A 24,980-nucleotide genomic window follows, 5' to 3' on the forward strand; every position below is an offset into this window, starting at 1 on the left:
GGACTGGATGCTGTGGTACCTTCTTCCAGATGGCAAAAGGGTGAACAGTTCATGTGAGGGGTGTGTGGGGTCTTTCACAATGTTGGTGGCTTTCCGGATGCAGCGTGTTATGTAGATGTTTGTGATGGAGAGAAGAGAGACCCTAATGATCTTCTCAGCTGTTCTCACTATTCTCTGGAGGGTCTTGCGGTCAAAGGCGGTGCAGTTCCCAAACCAGGTAATGATGCAGCTGCTCAGGATGCTCTCTACAGTACCTCTGTAGAAGGTAGTGAGGATGGTTGATGGGGGATGGGCTTCCCTCAGCTTCCGAAGGAAGTAAAGACATTGCTGGGCTCTCTTGGTGATGAAACTGGTGTTCAGGGACCAGGTGAGGTTCTCTGCTATGTGAACACCAAGGAACTTGATGTTCTTGATGATCTCCACTGAGGAGCCGTTGATGGCAAGCAGGGAGTAATCTCGCCTTGCTCTCCTGAAGTCAACAACCATTTATTTTGTCTTGTCAACATTCAGATACAGGTTGTTGACCTGTTGCTCACCAGTTCTTGCACCTCCTCTCTGTATGCTGACTCGTTGTCTTTGTTGATGAGACCCACCACAGTCGTGTCATCAGCAAACTTGATGATGTGATTTGAACTGTACATCACTGCACAGTCATGAGTCGGCAGTCTGAACAGCAGAGGGCTGAGCACGCTGCCCTGGGGAGCACCAGTACTCAGTGTGGTGGTGTTGGAAGTGCTGCTCCCAATCCAGACTGACTGAGGTCTACCAGTCAAGAAATCCAGGATCCAGTTGCAGAGGGAGGTGTTCAAGCCCAGTAAGCTCAACTTTCTAATCAGATGCTGAGGAACAATGGAGTTGAATGCTGAACTTAAGTCTATGAACAGCATTCTTATGTAGGTGCCCTTTTTATCCAGATGTCTGAGTGCCAGATAAAGTGTGGTAGAGATGGCATCATCTGTAGAGCGGTTGGAGCGGTATGTGAACTGCAGGGGGTCCAGAGAAGGGGGAAGCTGGGTCTTGATGTGTCTCATGACGAGTCTCTCGAAGCACTTCATGATGATGGATGTGAGTGCGATGGGACAGTAATCATTGAGACATAACACCGTGGGCTTCTTAGGCACGGGGACGATGGTGGTGGTCTTGAAGCATATTGGGACCACGGCGCAGCTCAGAGAGATATTGAATGAGTTGGTCAGCACATTCTCTGAGCACACAACCCAGGATGTTGTCTGGTCTAGCAGCTTTCCGTGGATTAACTCCATGCAAAGTATGCCTCACATCAGCTGCCGTCAGGCACAGCACCTGGTCATTTTGCGGAGGGATGGACTTTTCTGCTGCAACATTGTTCTGCGCCTCAAACCATGCATAAAAGTCATTCAGTGCATCTGGGAGGATGGCATTACTGTCACAGGAAGGTAATGTTTTCCTGTAGTTAGTAATGGCCTGAATGCCCTCCCACATGCGCCGTGTGTCACCAGTGTCTTTGAAGTGTCCATGGATCTTCTTTGCATGTGCACGCTTTGCTTCCCTGATCAGATGTGACTCTTGTTTTCCTGAGAGCCTCTCTGTCACCTGTTCTGAAGGCTGAGTCACGGGTCCTCAGTAGCAATGCGCACCTCAGCAATCATCCATGGCTTCTGGTTGTGGCGTGTGGTGATGGTCTTGGAGACAATAACATCATCAATGCACTTGCTGATGTAGCCAGTCACTGATGCTGTATACTCTTCCAGGTTAACAGTGCCACCGTCAGTAGCAGCCTCCTTGAATGTGATCCAAGTCGTCTGCTCAAAACAGTCCTGAAGAGCAGAGATGGCTCCTGCTGGCCAGGTTCTCACCTGCTTCAGAAGCGGTTTCGAGCGTCTGACGATCGGTCTATATGCAGGAATCAACATTACAGACATGTGATCAGAGTATCCGAGGTGGGGGTGGGGCTCTGCCCGGTACGCAATGGAAATGTTTGTGTTGAGATCCAGCACGTTCACTCCTCTCGTTGCAAAGTTCACATGTTGATGGAATTTAGGCAGTACTGACTTGAGATTTGCATGGTTGAAGTCTCCAGCAACAATAAACAGTCCGTCTGGATGAACGTTCTGCAGTTCACTAATCGCTCCATATAGTTCCTATAGAGCCTCTCGTGTGTTCACGCTGGGTGGAATGTACAGCGTGTTTATAAACACGGAGGTGAATTCCCGCGGTAAATAAAAAGGTCTGCATCTGACAATAGCAAACTCCACCAGCAGTGAGCAGTACTTAACGACAAGCACAGAGTTTTTACACCAGGACTCATTGATATAAATGCATACTCCTCCGCCACATGTTTTGCTGGAGAGTGCATTGTCTCTATCGGCACGGATTGAGACTAATCCATCCAGATGAATGGCAACATCTGGAATACTGTCGCTGAGCCATGTTTCAGTAAAGACTAAAACACAGCAGTCTCTGAACTCTCGCTTTGTAGTCTGCTGGAGTTTGATGCAGTCCAGTTTATTATCCAAGGAGCAGACATTTGAAAGGAATAGAGATGGTAGAGCTGGTCTGCTAGGATTAGCTTTTAGCCTAGCACAGACCCCAGCTCGCTTACCCTGCTTCTGCTTCCTTTCACACCTCTTGCGGTGTCTCCCCGTTCAGCATTCGGACTTAGGCGACGCCGTAGTCTGCGGGCCTGGTATGCATAGCAAGATTCTGAAGATTTCTTTGTGCATCAGAAGTTCCTGTATTCTCTCTTTTGGATTTGAAATGTGGTAGCATTTCTCCATGGTACTTTCTTTTGGCATGAAATGGTTTTTGCTGTAACTGGAGTAATCTCATCCATAACACTAACAATTTGTTATCTGAAGGTATACAGCAGAGCATCAACAGACTTGGATTGTTTCTATGGATTCTGCACATTTGCTCATGAAATATGTAGGTGTTCTGTCATTTATAAACTTCTTCTCATGACTGACTAATCTGGTCTTGAGTTCTAGTTAGGTCGACATATGTAAGAACACACAGTAATGATCTGACAAGCTACATCCTTAATAGAGGCCTGTTGAGACCTTTTGAGATGACCAAATCCAGAGTATGATCATGAAAGTGTGTGCTACCAGTCAATATGATGAAAAGATCCCAATTGTCCTCCAGATTGTCAATATGTAATTTAAAATAACCAGCAAATACAAAGCAGTTAAAATCAGTGCGAAAAAAATATAACATCTGTAAATTCATTAATAAAATCTGCATTGTAGTTTGCAGGCCTGAATTACTAGTAATATTCTTGTTACCCTTTCCAGAACTGCACATAAACACTCAAAGGATTTAAAAATAACCAAATGAAAACTGCTTGCATTGGAACTAAACTTTTAACTGTCAGCTTTTTTGTTTGAGGTTCAATTGAGTCAAGCTGTTATGGAGAATAAAAATTCTCTTGACTTTCACTCACCTCTCACTCCCTCCTTGCTGCCAAAGTTACAGTAATTAGTGAGAATAACTAAAGATGTCTTACTTGTAGATATTATGTTCAATTTAAGAATTTCAAAGGAATTTAATTTGTAACCTGTTTTGTCATTGGTATGAAGAGTAAGAATGGTTGCTTGTCATGTAAACAAGGATTATGTGCGTTATTATATCCTATTGGTGTAGCTTCATTTAAAGCCAAGCATTCTTCCAGTCTAACTCACAATGATAACTGTAGGTGTGAGGTATTGTATATGAAGCAGTTCTAATTTTAAATCAAAAGGTGCTGTTGCTTGTAACGCTTCAACAGGAACAAGGCGAGAGGTAGATGCAAAATGCAGGAGGCGGTTTATTAATTGAGGAAACACGAACACAAAGGGTAAAACAAACAGAGGCAAAGGGGTAACACTGAGTGTAAAATAACACATGACCAGAGTAAACAGAAAAGCAATGATGAGGACAACAGTAACAGAGCAGAGGGCAAACCGGACAGAAGAACATAACTTACCACAACAACCAACAAACTAGAAGACAAAACACAGGGCTAAAATAACCAAGACAATCAAAGAAAATCAGATGCAGGTAAACATAACAGGGAGAACTAAAACACGGACTGGAATAAAGGAACAGAGAAGGGCCGGAGAAAACGAAACCAAGGAGCGGAACAAGGAAGTAAATGAAAAAAAGATACGACAGAGAGAAATAATAAAACAGAGATGCTAAGAGGTGGCCAATCGTCACATTGCTACAAGTTGATTTAACTAATTTTGTGTTGATTAGTTGATAGTACGGCCTGAGTTCTGGCCAAAAAGCTAAGCGATAGATTATCCAAAAATTAAGAAGTGATACAACGTGGAAAGGTCATGGAAAATAATTAAGCCAAGGACACAACTTCATATATGAAATATCATGGAATTAATATGCCAGCCTCAGTAGTTGACGACAGATGACAACAGGAGCAGGATGAAGTGCACAAAAGCAATTTAAGAGTAATATGTAGTGACAAAGCTGCAGTGGGAAGCCCTTTCTTGTATTGCACTTTTCCAGTTAAATAATTGAATGGAAGCTCATATCCAGTGTGGTTTATAGACTCAGTGTCTCCTGGAATGGTGCTGTCCTCCTTGCATATGCTTAGTGGGACCATAGCAGAGAACACTGGCAACCACAATCATGCATGCCACTTCTTGTTCATTGTCGGATGCTCTGGGCTGCCACTTATGCAGTTCTTAAATTACTGTGTATTGGTATCGAGGAGATTCCGGCTTCTTTGCCAGGGAATAGAAGTGGCCCCTCTTCTCAAACAGTATGCTTGGGGAATCGAACTCCACTATTTTCCCAGCATCAATACCATCACCCTGTGCATAGAAATGGAAATGGCTCAAGGCACAATTTAAAATAACACTCAGTACCATCAGTCCTACGACTCCACCAGTTACAATGTGGAACTCATGATGCACCTCCCTCAAGTAATCAGTTACCTCCTGCGACTGACTAGCCCTTTCAGCTACTTCTGATAATCTTAATGCTACTCTTGGTGAACGTCTCTAAAAAGCAAACTCAGCAATAAGCAAGTGGCTGTCTTGGCTACAAATCCTCTAGTCCTTATCTCTACTGCCTTAATATGTGCTTTGCCACCAGAGTTCCCTCACCTCAGCAATCAAGTGTGCATATTTCAGTTTTTCATTTAAAGGCTTCCTCAATTCTGTCCTCATATGTAATTGTTAGTTCAATAAAATAAAGTATTTGCTCACCTGCTAAATGCATCACCATGTCTAGCTTTCGCATAAATAATGCAATTCAATGTAAAACCTGAAACTGTTGCTTACCAATTTCCAGTCTCATGCTTTATCACATCTACTGCTAACTCATGTCTGACCACTAACATTCTGTCCTTCATTCACTATCCTAATAGAGCTATTCACACTTGTAAGAGAAATGTTAGATTAAAAGAATGTCTTTGTAATTTACTGAGGTTTAAAGGATCATTTACCATTTGAAATAAATGTTTTTGTTATCCAACCACCTGAAATACAGACGATCCAATGGAAGAGAGTGAATGATGTAATTGAGTTTGGGAATGCAATTCACTTTTATAACATTGACATTCCCATCCACAGAAAAAAAATAAGAGCCACTCATCTATTAACATCACAAGAGATTTTATGTAATAATGGATCCGCATTGACATTAACCAGGTCTTTCACCCGAGGGGACAACAGGATGCCTAGATATCAGATACCTTGCTTGGGCCACTGAAATTCACCTGGTTGGAAGATATTTGAAGGGGAAAACGCTATTCTGACTTGGACCAATTCAAACTATAACCTGAAAATATCCTTCCAGGGTTGGTTACAAGTAATAATATATAATCTGCATAAAGCATGAGTTTATGCACTGAAATTCCTTCTAAGGTAACCTGGAAGTCTGTCTCCCTCCTCATGGCAACTGACAAAGTTTCCATAGCTTAATCAAACAAGAAAGGAGATGAGCCCTTGATCTCCTCCCAAGTGCAAACTATTCATAAATGAGCTCATTGGTTTGTATTACATGCTCTGGGTGCCTACATGTTTACATAACTGAATCCACTTTTATAAAGGTGTTGCCCAACCCATACTCTCAGAATTTTGAATCAATGGCCACATTTAACCATATGCAATGCCTTTTCAGCATCCAGAGAAATAGCAGCTACTGGAGACAACTTAGGAACAAGATTAATGAAGGTCTGCCTCAAAGTCCCCAAGAATACACTCCTCACTAATGCCTTTGTAAACACCTCCAGCAGAAATTAAGCTATTTCTGATGCAAAGCTCTTGAAATATTCTGCAGTGAAGCCATTAGGCCCCGGCACCTTACCTGCAGACAAGGCATTAATTACCTTTATAAGTTCCCCCTTAGTTATGTCTGAGTCAAGAAATTCTTGCACTTTCATTTTAGATAGCCCTAATGGCCCCTTCTCACCGTGAGCTGTCTAGGATGGTGTGAAGACGGTGGGCAATGGTGAGCACAGTGCAGTGGGCAAACTCGCGCCGGATGGTGCCCTGGATCAGGCCGTCAGTCTCCAGGTCCACTGCGGCTGTGGCCTCATCCAGGATCAGAATCTTTGACTTGCGCAGCAGAGCTCTGGCCAGACAGAGCAGCTGCCTCTGACCCAAGCTAGGAAAGATGGCACATTTCACAGTTCTGTCCTCAGAACTTGCTGGCTGCTCCACATTTTTGCTTCCTAACCCAGTATATATCTATCAATTAATCAGTTCTCCTGAAGGCTTGGTTCAGGCATGGTGGGAGCTGGGTTTGAACAAAGATATGAAATGTCTACTGTATCCCAAAGATTGGGTAAATAAATACTAGGCTAGGCTACTTCAGTAGTTGCCTCTGCAATGGAAGATACATTGCCACTCTCACCTTAATGCCTTGCTAGGTATTTTATGAACGAACGGGTAAAGAAGGTCAAGAACTATAACATAACATAGCAACAATATGGCAAACATATGGAAAACATATTTGCAGATCCAACTATAAATATAAATCTAGAAGACAACCAGTGTATTTAAAGATAATGATCCATATAATGTAGATCTAATATGATTAAGCTATATTTCAGAGTATTTCTGTTTGGAGACTGTGAATGCATTGTTGTAGATGGTCAGAAACTGTAGGATTAAATGCTTCTTTATGCTTGGGCAAACCAACCTGAGATTCTCCCCTCCCTCTGAGACCTCGTGCTGCAGCCCTGCTGCCAGACTCCCTACGTAGTCCTTCAAGTGAGCCAGCTCAAGAACTTTCCAGATCTCCTCATCACTAAACTTCTCAAATGGGTCCAAATTCATCGCAGACTCCCAGAAAACAGCACCGGGTCCTGCATATGAAACCAGATTGATTTCAACCCATTATCCCTTAGCATCACAGACAACAAAAAAACAAACAAACAAGTGTAGATTACAGAAACCTTTGAGAAAAACTAGGTTACCTCTAGGATTTTTTAAAATAAGCATAAGATGCTGTTCTTAATGCCTTCCACAACAGGGCAGAAATTATTTTTGTAGTGCTGCAACATTTGCCCCACTGGTACTCCTCTGTTTGTTTGTGCAGAACATCTTCGAGCAAGTGCACTGATGCGAAATCTATCCATCACCCTGAGGAATGATGGTCAGTCTTGCTCCTGAGGTCATGGAGGCCCAAGATAGCAATGTCCACCCCGTCTATGAGAATTCGACCCTCGGCCGCCTCAATGATACGGAACAGACAGTTGGTCAGGCTGGACTTGCCCGCTCCAGTGCGACCCACAATGCCGATCTACAAATTAGAAATCCACCACAAGGCAGGACAGTGACGCAACCAGAGACCATCTAAAAACATTAAAAATACCTGTGAATTACAATTTGAAGGTTATAAAATTAATCTAGTTAGATTAGGTCAGCTACAGCAGACAAGTCTTCAAAAGAAAAAATTCAAAGCATACAACAGTTATGAACTGAACATATATGTAGGACTTTAGCAAAGAAATATGATAATAAAAATTATTGTAACGAATCAAATGTAGTTCTGACTATAGCAGTTTTAACAGGATTTAGTCTCAACCCATTTTTGCTAGTGGAAATTTTGGACAGTTCTATCCAAGCAATTCTATTCTCTCCCATACTTTTGGATCTAAAATATTTAGAATATTAAACAATAAAGAAGGTTGAAGTTGACCATACATTTAAGAAATGAACTGAGGACTGCCAGTAGTCCTATCTATGTGTTATATTGATGTCAAAGCAGAAAACTATAGAACAGTTCCCTCAGAATATGGGAATATGATCATTGACTCAGACACTACATAAAAAGACAAAAAAGCAAATTTGTTCTCATAAATGTTCAACCTGTGAAAAATATAGACATGACCCCATCAAATTGAAAGGGTTAAAGGAGAAACAATCTGACGTATTGCAAATGGGAGAGGAACAGGAGAAGTAAAGATGAGGACAGCACTGGAGTGTTGGCAGCTACGCCACAACATCTGCCCAGTGAACGTGGGTGCAACAGTGAATGTAGTGAGTGGGAGGTGTCTGAAGGCTCCTATCCTTCCCTTTCACACCACTGTCAAAACTATCAGCTGATTTTCTGGCCTAACAATTGTCTTATCATTTTAATTATTATATGGCTTAACGTGACTTAATTGTCACTGTAGCATAATTGAAATGTGTATGCTATTCACACTCAGGCTGCAGTAGCTGTCATGAAAGAAGATAACAGAAGTTATGTGCTACTTTTTTACCTAAAGATATTTGATGATTGATTTTACCACATACTTAATTAAAAGAAGCGAAAACATGGGTTACAATTCCCCAAACCTATGGTGTACTTTCCCAAAGATAAATATGATCGCAAAATCCAGCCAACAAGAGGCATTCTGTCCCTTGATGTGATGAGCTCTGGTGCCTTCTAGAGCCTTTACAATGGCATTTTTACATGGCATTTTACAGGGGAGGTTGACTATGAAACAAAACCAGTGTACATTACTAAAGAACGGAAATAAGGGCATTAAACAGAAAACAGCAAGAAAATAATAAAGCAGCCAATACATAGCATAATCACATAAATTAATGATGAAACTGAGAAGAGGGAGACACACCACGAAACACAGCACATAAGCATAGTGCAGGAAACATTATACTATGTCCAGCGATGAAACCAGAAAAAAGCAAAGATAACAGACAGAATGACAAGATAGCAAAGATAACATAGACAGAATGACAAGATAGCAAAGATAACATAGACAGAATGACAAGGGCTAATGAGACAAAAGCAAGAGCAAAAATGTGTGGAGAGAATGAAACCGAAACAAAGGAAACCATGGCTAGGTGTCACCATGGGAGCCATAATGCATGAGGAGGCTCCCATTTATAGCCTCTTGAATTAAAAATGTTCCCTTGCTACCTGTGATTTTTGATTACACTCAGAAGCATGTTCAATTTTCCCTGCTTTCGAAATCCAGGTGCTATAGGCTTTGATTTTAGTGCTGCATTGAATTGATAAACTATTCATATACCTTCTCACTGCTTTCGATGTCACAGGTTATCCCATGCAGAACAAGGTCCAACTCTGGTCGGTAACGGACCTTGTAGTCCTCAAAGCGCACCCTACCCATGCTTGGCCAGTCAGCTGAAGGCCGTTTTTCTGTGATCCATGCAGCCTAAAGGTATCACCAAGGAAGGAAGTAACACAGGAGTTAAACCAACTTCATGCAAATCTGCAGCAAACCACATTCTTTTATGTGGTTAACAAAATAAGTGTCATTAAAAGTCAAATCCGTGATACCACCATGACCACACAGCCATAGAGTATGTTATATGAGTGGGATTGTTATAGTTTTGAAAGAACTATGGAAAATTATTAGGTCCATCTTGTACTGAAACAGCTGACATGGAGTACTGTAGTACTGTGAAATAGTACATGATATTTATATATAAATTATTTATAACAAATAAATAATTTGTTTGATATAATAACTGCTTGGTCACGTTTGGTTTGCCTTGGAATTAGTGGACCTCATAAATAAGATGTATACCTCATTTGGAATCTCTGTGTACTCGCTGACTCTCTCCACTGCCACAATGTTGGTCTCCAGCTCTGATGTCATTCTTACGAACCAGTTCAAAGTCTGAGTCACCTAATGATATGTAAGGGAAAGGAGCACAGTTTTTTTAAATTATTCATTTGTGAACATCTACTGAATATTTTTAAGCACAGAAAAAACTAATTGATGTTATTAACAAAGCAACAAAAACTCCTGACTGAGATGCCACTGATATTAGTATGAACCTATAGGTTCCCATATACTATATCATATAGGGTTAATTTCACATGTGGTGTAAATTCACATTATCTAAATGAATACAAGTTATCTATACTTATAACTTATGTACTTTCCTTAAATAGTAGGATAGTTAAAAATGTTTGATGTTTAATGCAGACATTTAAAGAATAATATAGAACAATAAAACCCTTAGGATTCCCACTAAAATGTCAAACTGCACTTGCCAGGACAAATTCCATTCATTTACATTATATTTTAATCACGTAACATAATTTAGCTTGAAAAGTTAACATATTTCATCTAGCAACCCATAGACTGCCATGAAATTCATTAGTACTAATAACATGTTATAAAGGATTTAGTCTCACATTTAAAGCATAGGAGATGGATAGTCCAACTAATCCACTGTCCAAGGTATCTCGGGATAACACAGCAAACAAGGCTGAGAAAAACACCACCAGATTACCCAGGAATTCCAATCGGATGGCGAGCCACCTGAAATTTAACAAGACGCAAGCATTTTAAGTAGAACAATATTTAGAAATGAGATTCATTATTCAAGACAAAACCTTGAGAGAGCATCTTGAAAGGACCTGGTTGTACCGCTTATTGGCTACTGCCTTGCAAAAGTTGCGAACCTATTAGAAACAATCCAAGGATAGACACTCTTGAGGTTGTCATCAATGGTGATCTTGTTGCGCTCCAGGAAGCGTTCCTGATGCCCATAAGCTCGGATGACGGAGAGGCCCAAAACTGTTTCTCCAAAGTGGGAGTAGATGGGAGAGCGGGAAACGGAGTCCAGCCGCCTCAGTTGCCGAGACGTGGCCACATAGAACCTCTGCAATGTGAGAATCATGCTTGTGATATTTAAATTTAATAAACTCCTCCTTGAATATTGTCTACTTACCTACATCATTTAAATTAGCAGTATTCAGACCACTTAACAAAAAATGTAACCTCGACCCATGTCAGCTGTCAAATTACAGGCCAATCTCAAACCTTCCTTTTATTTCCAAGATCCTAGAAAAAGCTGTAGCTCACCAGGTAAGCTCATACCTGAATCAGAGCCAGATACATAAAGTCTTTCAGTCAGAGTTTAGGCCTCATCAAACTACAGAGACAGCACTGATTAAAGTAGTTAATGACCTGTTGTTGGCTTCTGACCAGGGTTATGCCTCTTTGCATATATTGCTTGATCTGAGTGCAGAATTTGACATTATAGATAACAAAATTTTACTAGATAGAATAAAAAATGTTGGGATTAGGGGAATAGCCATTTCCTGGATTCGATTTTACCTAGCCAGTTGCTACCAATTTGTTAACATAAATGTAGACTTTTCAGCATACAACAAGGTTAGCTATGGTGTCCTACAAGGGTAAGCTCTAGGGCCTGTGCTTTTTTCTTTATATATGCTACATCTAGGTGCTATTATACGTAAACACTGCTAGTTTCCACTGCTATATTGATGATACTCAGCTATATGACTCAGCCAAACCAGAGGACATATATGAGTTTAGTATCATTGAGACACTGGATGCTGAGAAACTTTCTCTCACTTAATCCTGACAAAACAGAGGTGCCCAGAGACATCTTAGTCCTCGCTCTCTAATTACTGAGTGAACCTTAATGGTCTCCCAATCACATCTTCTCTAACAGTTAAAGATCTTGGAGTATTTATGGATCCCAATCTGTTGTTCAAATATTTCTAGGACTGCCTTTCTCCACCTCAGGAACATTGCAAAGATTAAGAACATTCTCTCCTCACATGATGCAGAAAAGCTAGTGCATGCATTTTTCACTTCAAGATTGGACTACTGTAATGCCTTACTATATGGCTGTACCATTAAGTGCCTAAACAAGCGCCAGCTACTTCAAAATGCAGCAAAATGCAGAGTTCCTACTAGAATTAGAAAATTTGATCATATCACTCCTATCTTATCTATTTTACATTGGCTCCCATTAAAGTTTCGTATTGAATATACAATACTTCCACTAACCTACAAAGCACTGACTAGGCTTTCCAAACAGTACCTTAGAGAATTCCTAGTGCATTACGACCCACCATGTCTGCTTAGATCAAAATGTGTAGGCTCTTTACTAGTACCAAGAATAAGAAAATCTACCCCAGGGGCAAAACCTTTTCCTATAAAGCTTCCACACTATGGAATAACCTTCCTATAATAGTTCAAGACACAGACACAGTCTCAATATTTAAGGCTAGGCTGTAAAAAATCTGTAAAAAAATCTTAGACATTTTATTAACTACTTCCCATCTTAGGCAAAGGTGTACATTTTGGGGTTTTCTTTTGTCACTCAAGTTGGTTGACTGAGAGTGCTTATGTTCCAGGGTGTACTCATACATGTTGTTCCTTCTGGCTCTGTCCTTTCAGCTATACTGCCATATTAGATCTGCCAGAGTCCATTTTTGCACATTATAATTCCCTAATTTACACAGCATTGTATCTGGACATGCCTAATAATCTAGTCTCTCTTTCTCCCAAGGTACACCTACCTCTGATGACATGATATTACTCAGCCTCAACCCATCTCAGCTTCCAAGGCTACTCCCACCACCCCCTGATGTCCCCTGCTGTAGCCCACCACACCTCCACCCCAGCTAACTACTTCTCCATTACCCTTGATGGACATTCTTGCATGGGATGGGTTTTGGACATGGGACCAGACTAGGATTTCTAAAAAAACAGACTAGACATTAACTGCTTATTTTTTCATTTTATTATTTATTTTTTTCTCTTTTGTTACTTATTCTGCTCCTTATTGTCTAAACACTTGTTACTATTGTGCTGTCCTTTGTCAGCCAGAGGATGGGCCCTCTCAAGGTTTCTTCTTCATGTTCTAGAGAGTTTTTCATTGCCACTGTCTCCCTTGGCTTTATCACTGGGGGCCTGGTCTCAGACATTTGTAAAGCTGCTTTGTGACATCTGTTGTAAAAAGTGCTATTTAAAAAGTGCTATTTTTACTTGACTTGATTGGCTTAGCGCTGAAGAACATTTTGAAATGGGCAGGACTTTTGCAGCTGTTCTAAACAACAGATTTTCATTCCAGAATAGTAATTCCCATATGCTGGTACCCAAAATCATGATAACCTACAGAGAATAACTTTAGCAGCATGACATTACAAGAAAAAAGCTTTCATTTGTGATAGTGATTCAGTCTGCTTGTGGATATGGCTTTAAATTTATCACCCGAGAGGGTGTAACTGGAAATCAGCTTTCAGCTTGCGGTAGTGGTAGCTCAGTGGTTAAGGTATTTGACTAATAACTGGAAGGTTGCTGGTTCAAGGGCCTTAACCTCAAGTTTTACTCAGTCATAATTGTAAGTTGCTTTGGTTAAAAGTGTTGGGTAAATGCAAAGATAATTTCTATATCATGTTGCTTTGTAGGCTGATGCTATAGTATTACCTGCACAAAGTAGTAGACCACTGCAAGAGGCACAACAATTGCAGTGAAGAGTGGTGTGGTAAGACAGATGACAAATAGGGTGCCGACCACACCCAGCAGACACAAGACCCAGGAACGTAAAGACATGGGGATCATCTCATCCACTGTAAATATGTCCTGCAGGGGAACTGGATGGTCATTGTCTTCATTGCAATGTATTATGGTTTTTAGCATGCATGAAGCCAAAGTGGGAAACCACAGGTGGCTTTATGTGTACCTTTGCAAAGCGATTGACCACCCTTCCTGATGGTGTGGTGTCAAAGAACAACATGGGCACTCTGAGGATGTTGAACAGTAGACAAGTGTGTAGACTCCTGGAGGCACGGATAGCTCCATTAGCCAGGATTAGTGTGCCCAGAAACACCAGGAAGCCTGACAGAGACAGGGATGAGAGTCACAACAGTGCATTAAGGCTTTTGTAAACACTCATGTAGATTTAGTAAAAAGATAAATAGATGACATCACAGATGCACTAATGGATATTTTTAAGCATTCTCAAGAGGCATTTTCTTTTTCTTTAGGGCATGATACATGGGCTCTGTTGACATTGCAGTGTGTCATTACAACATATTCACTGCACTCCGTGAGTAAGGCATCTCCTGCCTTCTAATTGTTTATTCACTGATAGTGTGAATCATTGGGGTGTGCTTAAAAGGGTTTTGTTGTTTTTTTCGTATGTGAAACAGCAACACAGAAACAACATTTTGATTAGTCCTGTTCAGTGTTGATAGGAATAGCATAAATAGCATGACCCATTGTAAACAAATGGAGATATTGTCATGGTAAATGTGATTATGGTCTTTGCACGTGTTCCTAACCAGCAATATGTGCCTAAACTCCTGCTTCCTGCCTCACTTTTGATTAAATAGATGTTTGTCTGATCTTTTACAGTTTCCTACATTCTGTTTTTCGGAATTACTGTGCATATGGCCATACACCATTACACTGACCGCAAGCATCTATGTCTGTTTTGCTGTTTGGTCAACCTCAGGATAAATAAAGTCTTCACTGTATCACCAGTACAAATGGAGCAAATTTATGTAATTGCTAAGCTCTTTTTGGAGACCCATTTTTGAAGCATGTTTAAATAGGTCTGTCTCAAACCTGCCTAGGAGAGCATCCAGGCCATATATTTTGATCTTTGAATTCATCTTTGTTTCTACATTAAGGTAGCAGATACAGGTTTGTCTAAAATGTGCACCCAAAGAGTTTCATTATAAGGTCAGTTTCTAACCTTTTACTCTGTGAAGGGAAGAGTGGGGAAACGAAAGCTTTTTTATTTTTGCTAAATAATTTTAAAGGTATTTGAGCAAGATTAATAATTGATGTATGCAAGCATCCTGCTCTTTTGTGTTATAAATGAATATGCAAGCTTTGTTTCCAGCAATGACCTTTTCTAAACAATTTAGCCAAAAGTGAGGTTCAAACATAACAACTGCTTGTAACAGTCAATAAAAAGTTCCATTTTAAAAAGGTTTTTTATTTTTTTGCTTGAGCTAAATGAGCTTTCCAACCTAAATACACAAAAAATATCCATTTGCAGATAAATAAATTTGCATCTGCCTGTCTGAAAAGCATCCTTGAATCTGAGAAAGATGCTATATAAATGTAAATAATAATATTAATGAAAGCAGTTCATGTCAAACATAATAGTAATTATTCTGACCAAAAATCAAATAGCAAATAGCAGCATGATAAAACTGAGATATATTGTATTTACATGGTAAATACCATGGTAAATACCAGGTAAATACATGGTAAATACCATGTAAATACTGTAGTGTATTTCTCATGAATATGTGGACACAAATGTAAAAAGAAACATTTCTAAATTCATATGGGGGACATATAGATTTCTCCCATTCTTTCTCATAGGGAGAGTTAATGACTGTTACATCATGCCCAACCATGTAGTGGCTGGACATTAGCCTGGCTAGATTTCACTGAGTTCTTTACATATTTCAAAACTGCACTAGATTACAGCTAACAAGATGCAAATTAAAATAATATAGTAATATAATAATATGAATTTTGTGACTTATACACTGAACTTATACACGTGAACAAAAAACATTTACAATGATAAGTTACATTTCTGGTATTAAATGTGCAGCTTGAATCTAGCAAAATATTTGTCTGAATTCCGTCAAAAGTCACAGATGATGTTCCTGTAAGAATATAAGAAAATGACCAGATGTTTAACTACAGTACAACCTCATTAAGAATCCATGATTTACCCCACGTTAGATAGAGTCCTGCAATCCCCTCTTCTTAAAATCCCATCTGGACTTAAATTGCCTACACTTGTTTGAATTTTTTTTTCAGTGGTCCATTCATTTCTTTTTTGCCCATTTAGTACAGAAGTGTGAACCATTCAGTGCAATAAGAACAATGGCATATAAATACAACTTCAACTTCTTGCCATTGATTAATTTTGTGGAAAGGTAAAGTAAAGCTTCCTTTTCATAAAGCCTTTCTAATTTTTGTGCACTTACCTTGCGCCACTCCAAGAGCTCCAAAAACACCAATTCTCATATCTCTAATATCAGCTGGGTAGGTTCTATTGGTATATGTCTCTGAATCATTCGTCCAGTCACTCAACCACAAGTTCTGGCCAATGAAGGCCACATTCTGGAGGAGGTACGTCATGACGAACGTGGAGGCATGCCACCAACCCATAGCCCTCAGGTAGTGCAGGTACACAGAAAACTTCACCTGGTGGAAGGTGGGGAACTGGTTAGGCAGGGTTAGAGCAGTTGGAAGGGGGGATGGAGATCTTGTATCCTCAGTCAAGAGATGCTATAGTAATCTCAGCAGTGGTAGCTCAGTGGTTAAGATACTCAACTTGTAATCAGAAGATTGTCAAGTCAAGCCCCAACACTATCCAGTTGCCACTGTTGGGCCCCTGAGTGAGGCCCTTAACCCTTACTTGCTCAAGTTGTATTCAGACCTAGCTGTAAGTCACTTTGGATAAAAGTGTCATATAAATGTAAATCTCAGGAATTCACTACAGTCTGTAAATGATTGCATACAGTTTTGGTTGTTTTGGATACTCTAGCTCTGTCCCTGACATTGTATCAGAACTACCAGAACTTTTAAGTACATTCTAGAAAAGTGTAAGATGACCTTTCTGTTATTTAGATTTGCTTATAATTACGTGTATGCTACAACATGCTGTTGTATTTTCCTCTTGCTAGATGTCTTTGACACATCTGCACCTACATACTGGACAATGTTCTTCATGTGTTCAAATAGTTTCATAATTGAAAATATTCTTTAGTTGACCACTTGAATCTCAAAGCTATTGCATCATTTCATATCTAATGTGCTGGGCTACAGATTTGAGAAAAATCAGTTGAAAACTCAGACTTTCTGGAGCTCTTGTTTGAGGAGCTTTTGATCTTTTGATTACATTTTAACTGTTACATCACCTGGCCTTCTGTTTGTACTTTAAAGTCATTCTTTTGGTAAACTTAGATTTTTTGACATACCTTTCCCGTCTTCATTGCCTCCTTCTCAATCAAACGCTGGCCTTTTTTTGACTCTTCCAAGTTTATTGTACTTCTGGCAGTGCTGCTTGTTCTCACTTTTATGCTTAATTAAAGGGAAGGAAGCACTGTCACAATTAACATACTCAATTAGCAAATGCATATGTAGTCTTCGTGGAGCAGCTTGGTGATCCACAGGTTATGTGCAAAACATGTTTCACTCAGAGGGTCTTGCTGTTCACAGCAGCTGTATATTCACTGAGGAACTAAAATCTTCCTAACAGCAAATTGTGCATCATGGCACAGTTACCTAGGCCTTTAGGCTGTCAGTCACAGACACTGTTTGAGTGTGGAGCGCTAGGACAATGTAGCCTGCAGTCATACCTCCCATTGGGCTGGGCATGACGCTGACTATGACGCAAGCTGCTTTCCCGCTTGAGCGTGACTGAGACCATGTCCTCAGGAGGGCTGTCAGCCTGGGGGTCCTGGCTCTCTGGCACAACATCCACCTGCTCAGCATCTGCAGCCGAATCTGAGAAGAATGCTAAAATCAGTAAAGCACCGCAGGACTCTGGTGCTTGAAGCCTGCGGAGATTTTCTAAATAGCATCACTTGAAAGGGGCCTGCACCAGATCAGTCCCTTTCAAGTGACATAGGCAAGACATATCTTTCCTACTGACTGCAAGCCATAGCCAACATGTATCCATAAGCATTCGCAACCTGTTTAAAATGGTGTTTGGACTCAACTTGCTCAATAGCTTTCCCTGAGTGCATGCAATATCATGGACAAATAGAGTAATTTAAAATCTAATGGTATCTAAAATGTTAAGGTTTATGTTGACTTTGTGTAAAGGGTATACAAATCTAATGAAGTTCCATATGTATGCAGATGAGTCTAAAATAAGGCAGTGCCTACTCCCCCCTGTAAGTCATAAGCTGCATGCTGATGTGAAATCATGCTACATTACTTCCTACTTACCTTTCTGAGCATCAGACCTATTGCTTTCCTCTTTAGCATACATGTCCAAGAACTCAGAGAAAGCGCCTTTGCTGGCCCGCAGACTGCTGTAAGACCCAACTTCTGATACAATACCATCCACCACTACAATGATCTCATCCATATAAGGCAGGAAGCTGATCCCGTGGGTTACCAGGATACGGGTCTGAAAAACCAAGCAAAAAATGAAGAAAACAGACTGTACAGTTTAATTTTAAACCCCAACTGCGAACAGCTTACAGTTTTAACAGTTAAGTAACATCTGAATCTGTTTTTGTTTGCACAAAGTTTATTAGCCATTGTGTCTAATACCATGACCAATCATAACTACCAACTATGACTAACCTTTGCTATTGTCAACTCTTCATCTTAAAGCACAATGTCCCAAATCAAAGCAAAAAAGTGTAGCTTGCTCTTCTTTTATTTGTTGCCCTGATATTTACACATACACAAACACTTGCATGATCACCAGTTAATATTCAGTGATGCATGAAATTTATTAGCAGTTGTATTTGTCTCAATGCTAAGACTGTGTCCAGCAACTGTGTTACATGTTCAGAACAAGTTTCAGCAAATGATATTTAAAATAGCTTCAGATGATATAAAAGTACTAGCCAGTTGTTCATCTGGTATTTACTGACCACACTTACATGAAAATCTTTTAAATTCATGTCTAAATAAAAAAAATCTGTAAAAGACAGAAGCAACGATTCAGAAAATTAAAAATGTAAGAACATTTAGAATCTGGAAGCCACTAACTTTATCCTTAAGCAGGCCCTCAGGTCCAATCACTCTCTCGAACAGATGTTTGCCCACGTGGGAGTCCACAGCAGACAACGGGTCATCCAACAGGTACACGTCTGCCGAACTATAGACGGCTCGAGCCAGACTCACCCTCTGCTTCTGACCTCCGCTTAGGTTGATGCCCTGTGGCAAAAGAATAGGTGACTGGCCAGCTCCTGTCTACAGCCTAATCTAAGATATGCTCTTTCAAGACACCTTTCAATAGGCTGGTAGTAAGGATAAGCTCCTACTATCCTACTTTCATATGTACGTGACTCAAATAGCCTTTGACAACTAAGTCTAAATCCTGGCCTTCTCATGTTTTACCTGACAGGAGGAGGGATGGTGGTGGATTACTGCCATCTGCTTTGGGCAGATGGGGCTTGTTAGCCTGCTAAATCTGAAGGATACTTAAATTTCCAACATCTGCTGCCTTGCTGCCATATCCTCCCATTTAGAGAGTAAAACCTAAGGAAAAATGAGTTGGAGCTCTTAAGGCGGTCTGCTGTTGCACTCCAACACCTTTCTGGCAGCTCCTGCGATGCCCCTATTGTAAAATAGAATCAGTTCTTGCCTTTGGATCTCATCAGTGGTGTGGAGAGGGGGGATCAACCTGCCCATGCTTGCATCATGGAGAGTACACTCCAGTGTTGTTTCACCTTGACTACACAATATGGGAAGCAACAGTCTACCACTGTGAAGCCAGGCTTGATTAGTATAGAGCCAGGCGTAAGGGGTTGCTTCTGACTGTGGGAGAGGCTGTTGTGCCCCATTGTACAGCTACTGCCTGTCAAAGCTGGGCAGCCCCCAGACATTTAGGCGCTTTCCTTCCACGGTTTGCTTACACAGTTGCTTGTAGTTCAGGGCTTAACAGCTTGACTGGTGAACTGTAATTGTTGCACCAGCCAACAAAAAATGTCAGCTATGCCAACTCTTAGCACAACAGCTGAACTTGTTACTGATGATAGAGCATGTGGAAAAAGGGATGGAGAGTTTCCTTTCAAGACTCCAAATGACTGATGGACCTATCAGTCTTATAAGTGTGAATGCTCCAACACTGTATTCTTCACAAGAGGCAATGATGATTTCTATGAATCAAATAATCAGGGGAGAACCAGCACCGAACAGCTACTGCTCGGCAGAAGTAGGTGTGGACCATGACTCTTGGCACAACAGCCTAGACCAGTTTTGGACTAGAAGCATGAATGAAATGGACAGAGAGTTCTCAAGCTGTGCAGATTTAGTGATCTGTGTTACCAAAACCTTTTCCGAACCAAACTGCAGCACAAAGTATCCTGAAGACACTCAAGGTCAAAATACTGGCAAGATCAGACTCCAGACAAAGAAGGTGCACTGCTTCAAACCACCAGGCAAGCCCTACATCAGTGCCAGCAAAACACAAGAGCCAGAACAGGCAGAGACATTCATCAAGCACATAAATGATGCTCTCCAAGCAGACCCATACACAGAGCAGGTGGAACTACCTGAGGAACTATGTGTTTCTTGCACTGCCATGTCTGCCTTGGCGATACTTTTGCCACTTACAAATATGTAACATTGGATTAATATTTTACTCAGTAAATAAATGACAGAGTCTAATATTTTTGACTTATTTGTTTGATTTGGTTCTCTTTATGTACTTATAGGAATTGCGTGACAATCTGATGTAGTGTTAGGTCAAATTTATGCAGAAATATAGAAACTTCTAAAGGGTTCACAAATGTTGAAGCACCACTGTATCTACAAAAGATTTAGAACACTGTAGAATAATGCTATTTTACTACCTCAGAAATGGTATGCAAAAAGGGTGAAAATATAATGTATACTGCTATATGCAGTTATATAGTAGTTGTGTAACTGGTCATCTGTTTAAGTTGTGTTTTAAATATCCTGTTTTGATTTTAACTGATGGTACTTATAAAACACCGTTGATTATTACATGTTTCAAAGTAGGCCATATACAGATAGATCAGCATACCTCTAGACCCTGGTTGGCACTCATACCTCAATCCAGAAATTGTAACTTACACTTACAGCATTTGTCTGACACTTTTATCCAAAGTGACTTTCAATTATGACTGAATACAACTAGAGCAACTGCCACTAACACAGTGGCAAATTGGAAGTTGTGGCGCTTGAAGTGGTAACCCTCCAATTACAAGTTGAGCACCTTAACCACTCAGCTACCACTGTCCCCAAGCAGTGGTACTTACTTTCTCCCCGATCTCAGTTTGGACTCCCCCGGGAAGCAGCTCCAGGTCAGGCTCCAGAGCACAGGCCTCCACCACCCTCTGGAGCTTCTGCTCATTCAGCTCAGAGCCAAACAGTATATTGTCCTTTAGAGTAGCATTCTGAATCCAAGCCTGCTGAGGCACATATGCCACAGATCCCTGACAGGACAAGACAGGACAGTACAGTACAGGATAGGACAGGACAAGATAGAGAAGGGAAGAATAACATTATCCACTATGACTAGATCACCAGGTGGACAAATTTACTGCAAACTGGTTTATGTTCTGAAAATTGGATTTCCAAATAAAAAAAGCTCAATGGACTAAAATAACTTTTATAGAGTAAATACATGTACTTTCATGCCTGCAAATGTATATAGTTAATAATACACACAATCCCTCTTGATGACACTATTTCACACTGAAAGTAAGTGCTGTGCCTGTATAGATCTAAACCAGTAGATTTTGGTCACTGTTCTGGGTGCCCCATAAACTCCAATTTGTGTGTGTGTGTGTGTGTGTGTACCTTTATCAGCTATCACCCCTTTCAGGAGCAAAATCACTTGTGTTAAAGCTGGATAAATGCAAAGGAATTAATGAGGACCACTGGGGCAACCAATCATGGTGCAGAAGATATGCTGTCTATGGACTACACCATTCTACAGCCATCCTTTATCACTCTTATTACCTTGACATTTATGGACCCAGAAAGGCTGTGCATTTCTCCCAGCAGAGCAGAGATGAGCGAGGACTTGCCTGAACCTACTGCTCCCACCACTGCCACCAGATGACCCGGATTAATATCCAGTGTCACACTGAAGGAAAACACACAGAGAACCTTTTAGAACACAAACGCAAAAGCTAATAAGCCAAACCGGGTAGCTAATACACTCCCTTGTGGTGCACACTAATATATATACACACATACCTGAACTCATATGTACACACAAACACAGTCATTGGATTGCAGTTAGGCTAACACCAATCAAATGTTGACCAGTTAATAATCAAATATTCTCTTATTAATTATACAGTATTCACAAATCAACCTTGTGACTACAAGGGGTTCTACCCCGCATATTTCCTAATAGGCTTTTTCTGTTGTTATATGTGAATGAATGTTCCATAAACATTAACAGCATAGGAGGGATGAAGCCCTCTAATTGAAGGACACCAGGTAAACATTAAAAACCAGGAAGCTACAAAGCTCTTAGCAGGCAATCATACCATCTAATGGCACATGGAAAGGGAACTAGATTATTTAAATACATAGGTGCAGTGGAAAACAACTTTGCACATCCTGAGGCTTAGTAAGTGCTATAAGAGACATGAATCAATCTGCTTGGCTTCAAATTTAACACTTTCATTAGCAGTGTTGAAAGCCAGATAAATGGACATTGGAATAGTTCTACAGACCTTTGCAACAAGTGTACCTGGCAGGATAAATTAATTTCAGTTCCGCATTCATCCTTTATCATTCCAAAGTCCCAAAATCTGTATCATCCAAATATCAACTAGCTACAGACAGTGTAAGTCATAGGAAGTAAGCAGGTATGACAGTTGGCCCATGCTCACATTTTCAGCATGCTCAGTGACAGGTAGAATCAAGGAAACTCACTTTTTCAGAGCTGGCTCAGTGTCGCTGCCCCATGTGAAAGTACCATTGCGCACACTTACTGCAGTGCCTCATCATTGAGAAGGAAACACCAAAAGAATTTTCATTTATAAGTGGTCAACTTTAAGCCCACATCTAAAGTATGTTTCATTGTCTATGTAGGACTTCTCTATTCTATTTCGACTGTTACATGCTTAGATGAACAAACCTACACAGAATCTCAACAAGCATCGACTTTAAGAAGATTTTGCATTTCTAGCTCAAATCCAAAATAGATTTGTTAAGATGAAAAGTGTATGGGTGAATGTTTTCTAATAACTTGAAATGTCTAGGAATTAGTTCCATGAAAAAAAGTAAGTGGTGAAACTTGTTTTGAATGTTTATCTGAATTTAGTGCGGCAAATTCTGGACTTACTGTAGCTGTCATCATGTTGCACTGTCATTGTGTCAAGGTCTTCTCCACCAAGAAACTTCTCCAATCTCTTTTTAGATACAACTGTCTATACAAACAGAAGAGCAAGCAAAAGTACTTGACATAAAATATATGAAATATGTAATGAAACATGTAACTGAAATATCCATGTGTAGTGAAGATAGACTATATATTATTCCTCTGATGAAACTTTGACCTGGTCAGGGTGGGTTTTCTTTCACCTCTCGGCCACAGACAGGACCCCGGACCCCTCTGGCGCCATGATGCTGAGCAACAAAGCCATAAATGGCCTAGTTGATAGCTTGCCACACTAGCCAGGCTTTCTGATCCTTCCCCCTCTTCTTAGGCATAATAAAACCCACAGATTGGAATGTGGGAAGCACTTACTAGCCAGTTTACAATTCAAGGAACTGTGACCATAAATTCCATCAAACTCAAATCCTTACAAGGACAACCTACTTTTCTCATCCCAAAGAGATATGTTCACATATATCTTTCCCACAGATTTACAAAGTAACAACTTGCCAATTAACCCACTATGATGTCAAATGGTAATTAGCCTGTATTATGTGATTATTTTAATCTGATCTCCAAATTATGACGTTTGCTCCTATTATTTGATTTGTTTATTGTTTTATTATTCTGTTCCTTACCTAATTTGCATTATTCCTTAATAATTTGCATTATTCATTCAAATCACTTCATTTGTATGTTGCTTACCTCATGTTTGTTGTAAACAAATTGTTAACCACTCCTAGTTGTGTTTTCTAGAATCAGTAGTTTGTAACTTCTAGATAATAGGAAAGTAATTAAGTTGATTATCCAATTACTCCACCAATCCTAGGGTTTGTTTTACAAACTTCATTCTAAGACCAGGAGGTTGAAATTGGTAGAAAAGGTATGATTTTCTTTGTTTAATTGATCTTTGGTGGATCTTGTATTATGTATTTCTCTATTCCTGTATGCCCTACAGCAATTCTTAACCCCCCCCCCCCCCCCCACCCCCACCCCATCATGAAAACAAAGGCTATTGAATATGCCTGAACCAGACATGCCATAATCACCTGGAAAGTTCAACACCCTTCTCAGTCTGGTACAAGGAGTGAAACTGGGGAAGACCTACAAAAAGGGGATCTCCATCCCCCGCACAGAACTTCTGTGAGAAAAATCAAGACTCAAATCTTTCTTTTGAACATCTCAATCCCATTGAGAACCTGTGGTCAATCCTCAAAGAGGGATTTTTTTTTTTCATCTCCAAGTACTGATTAGACAAGAATGGGTTGCAATTAATCAACATTTTGCCCAGAAGCTGATCTGCAATTTGCCTTGGCATGCTGGATAAGTCTTAATTAATATTTACAGTGTTGACCCTTCTTTTTATTTGCTTAAACTGGATGTATTTGTCAATAATAAGTTAAAAAACATTAAATACTTATAATTGTATATAAACATATATATATAAACATCTGACAAAAGGATCTAAAAAAAAACTGAGGCAAGTAAACTTTGTGAAAACCAAAATTTGTGCCAGTCTCAAAACTTTTGGCCACAACTGTAACTATTCTAATGAGTGGTCACGTTTGAATATCCATTATCCTGTCAATTTGAATTGATTGGCATGTGGAAACTACACCAATTAGAAATCTCCAGATTTTCTTGATAATTATAGAACTACAGACTCTTGTGAATATCTCAATACCAGATTTGTGTATGTTCAGTGAAAATCCTAGGACTAGC

The 24,980-nt window shown here is 40.1% G+C and overlaps 1 protein-coding gene across 1 annotated transcript in view; it reads right to left on the reverse strand.

The window, feature by feature from the left end:
• Positions 1 to 3,764: 3,764 nt before the first annotated feature.
• The window catches only part of LOC113590662 (canalicular multispecific organic anion transporter 1-like), a 34,269-nt gene continuing 13,053 nt past the window's right edge, over positions 3,765 to 24,980 (reverse strand). Inside the window, 20 exon segments of the mRNA XM_035529713.1 lie at positions 3,765 to 4,777; positions 4,780 to 4,790; positions 6,394 to 6,588; positions 7,126 to 7,290; positions 7,568 to 7,728; positions 9,467 to 9,610; positions 9,986 to 10,087; positions 10,603 to 10,729; positions 10,873 to 11,072; positions 13,658 to 13,813; positions 13,914 to 14,068; positions 16,192 to 16,411; positions 17,188 to 17,290; positions 17,569 to 17,716; positions 18,164 to 18,347; positions 18,941 to 19,108; positions 21,178 to 21,354; positions 21,884 to 22,010; positions 22,814 to 22,880; positions 23,226 to 23,310. Of these exon segments, the coding sequence (XP_035385606.1) occupies positions 4,662 to 4,777; positions 4,780 to 4,790; positions 6,394 to 6,588; positions 7,126 to 7,290; positions 7,568 to 7,728; positions 9,467 to 9,610; positions 9,986 to 10,087; positions 10,603 to 10,729; positions 10,873 to 11,072; positions 13,658 to 13,813; positions 13,914 to 14,068; positions 16,192 to 16,411; positions 17,188 to 17,290; positions 17,569 to 17,716; positions 18,164 to 18,347; positions 18,941 to 19,108; positions 21,178 to 21,354; positions 21,884 to 22,010; positions 22,814 to 22,880; positions 23,226 to 23,310 (2,811 nt within the window). The 3' untranslated portion in view covers positions 3,765 to 4,661.

Source organism: Electrophorus electricus, chromosome 9 (genome assembly GCF_013358815.1).
Source record: "Electrophorus electricus isolate fEleEle1 chromosome 9, fEleEle1.pri, whole genome shotgun sequence".
NCBI lineage: Eukaryota > Metazoa > Chordata > Actinopteri > Gymnotiformes > Gymnotidae > Electrophorus > Electrophorus electricus.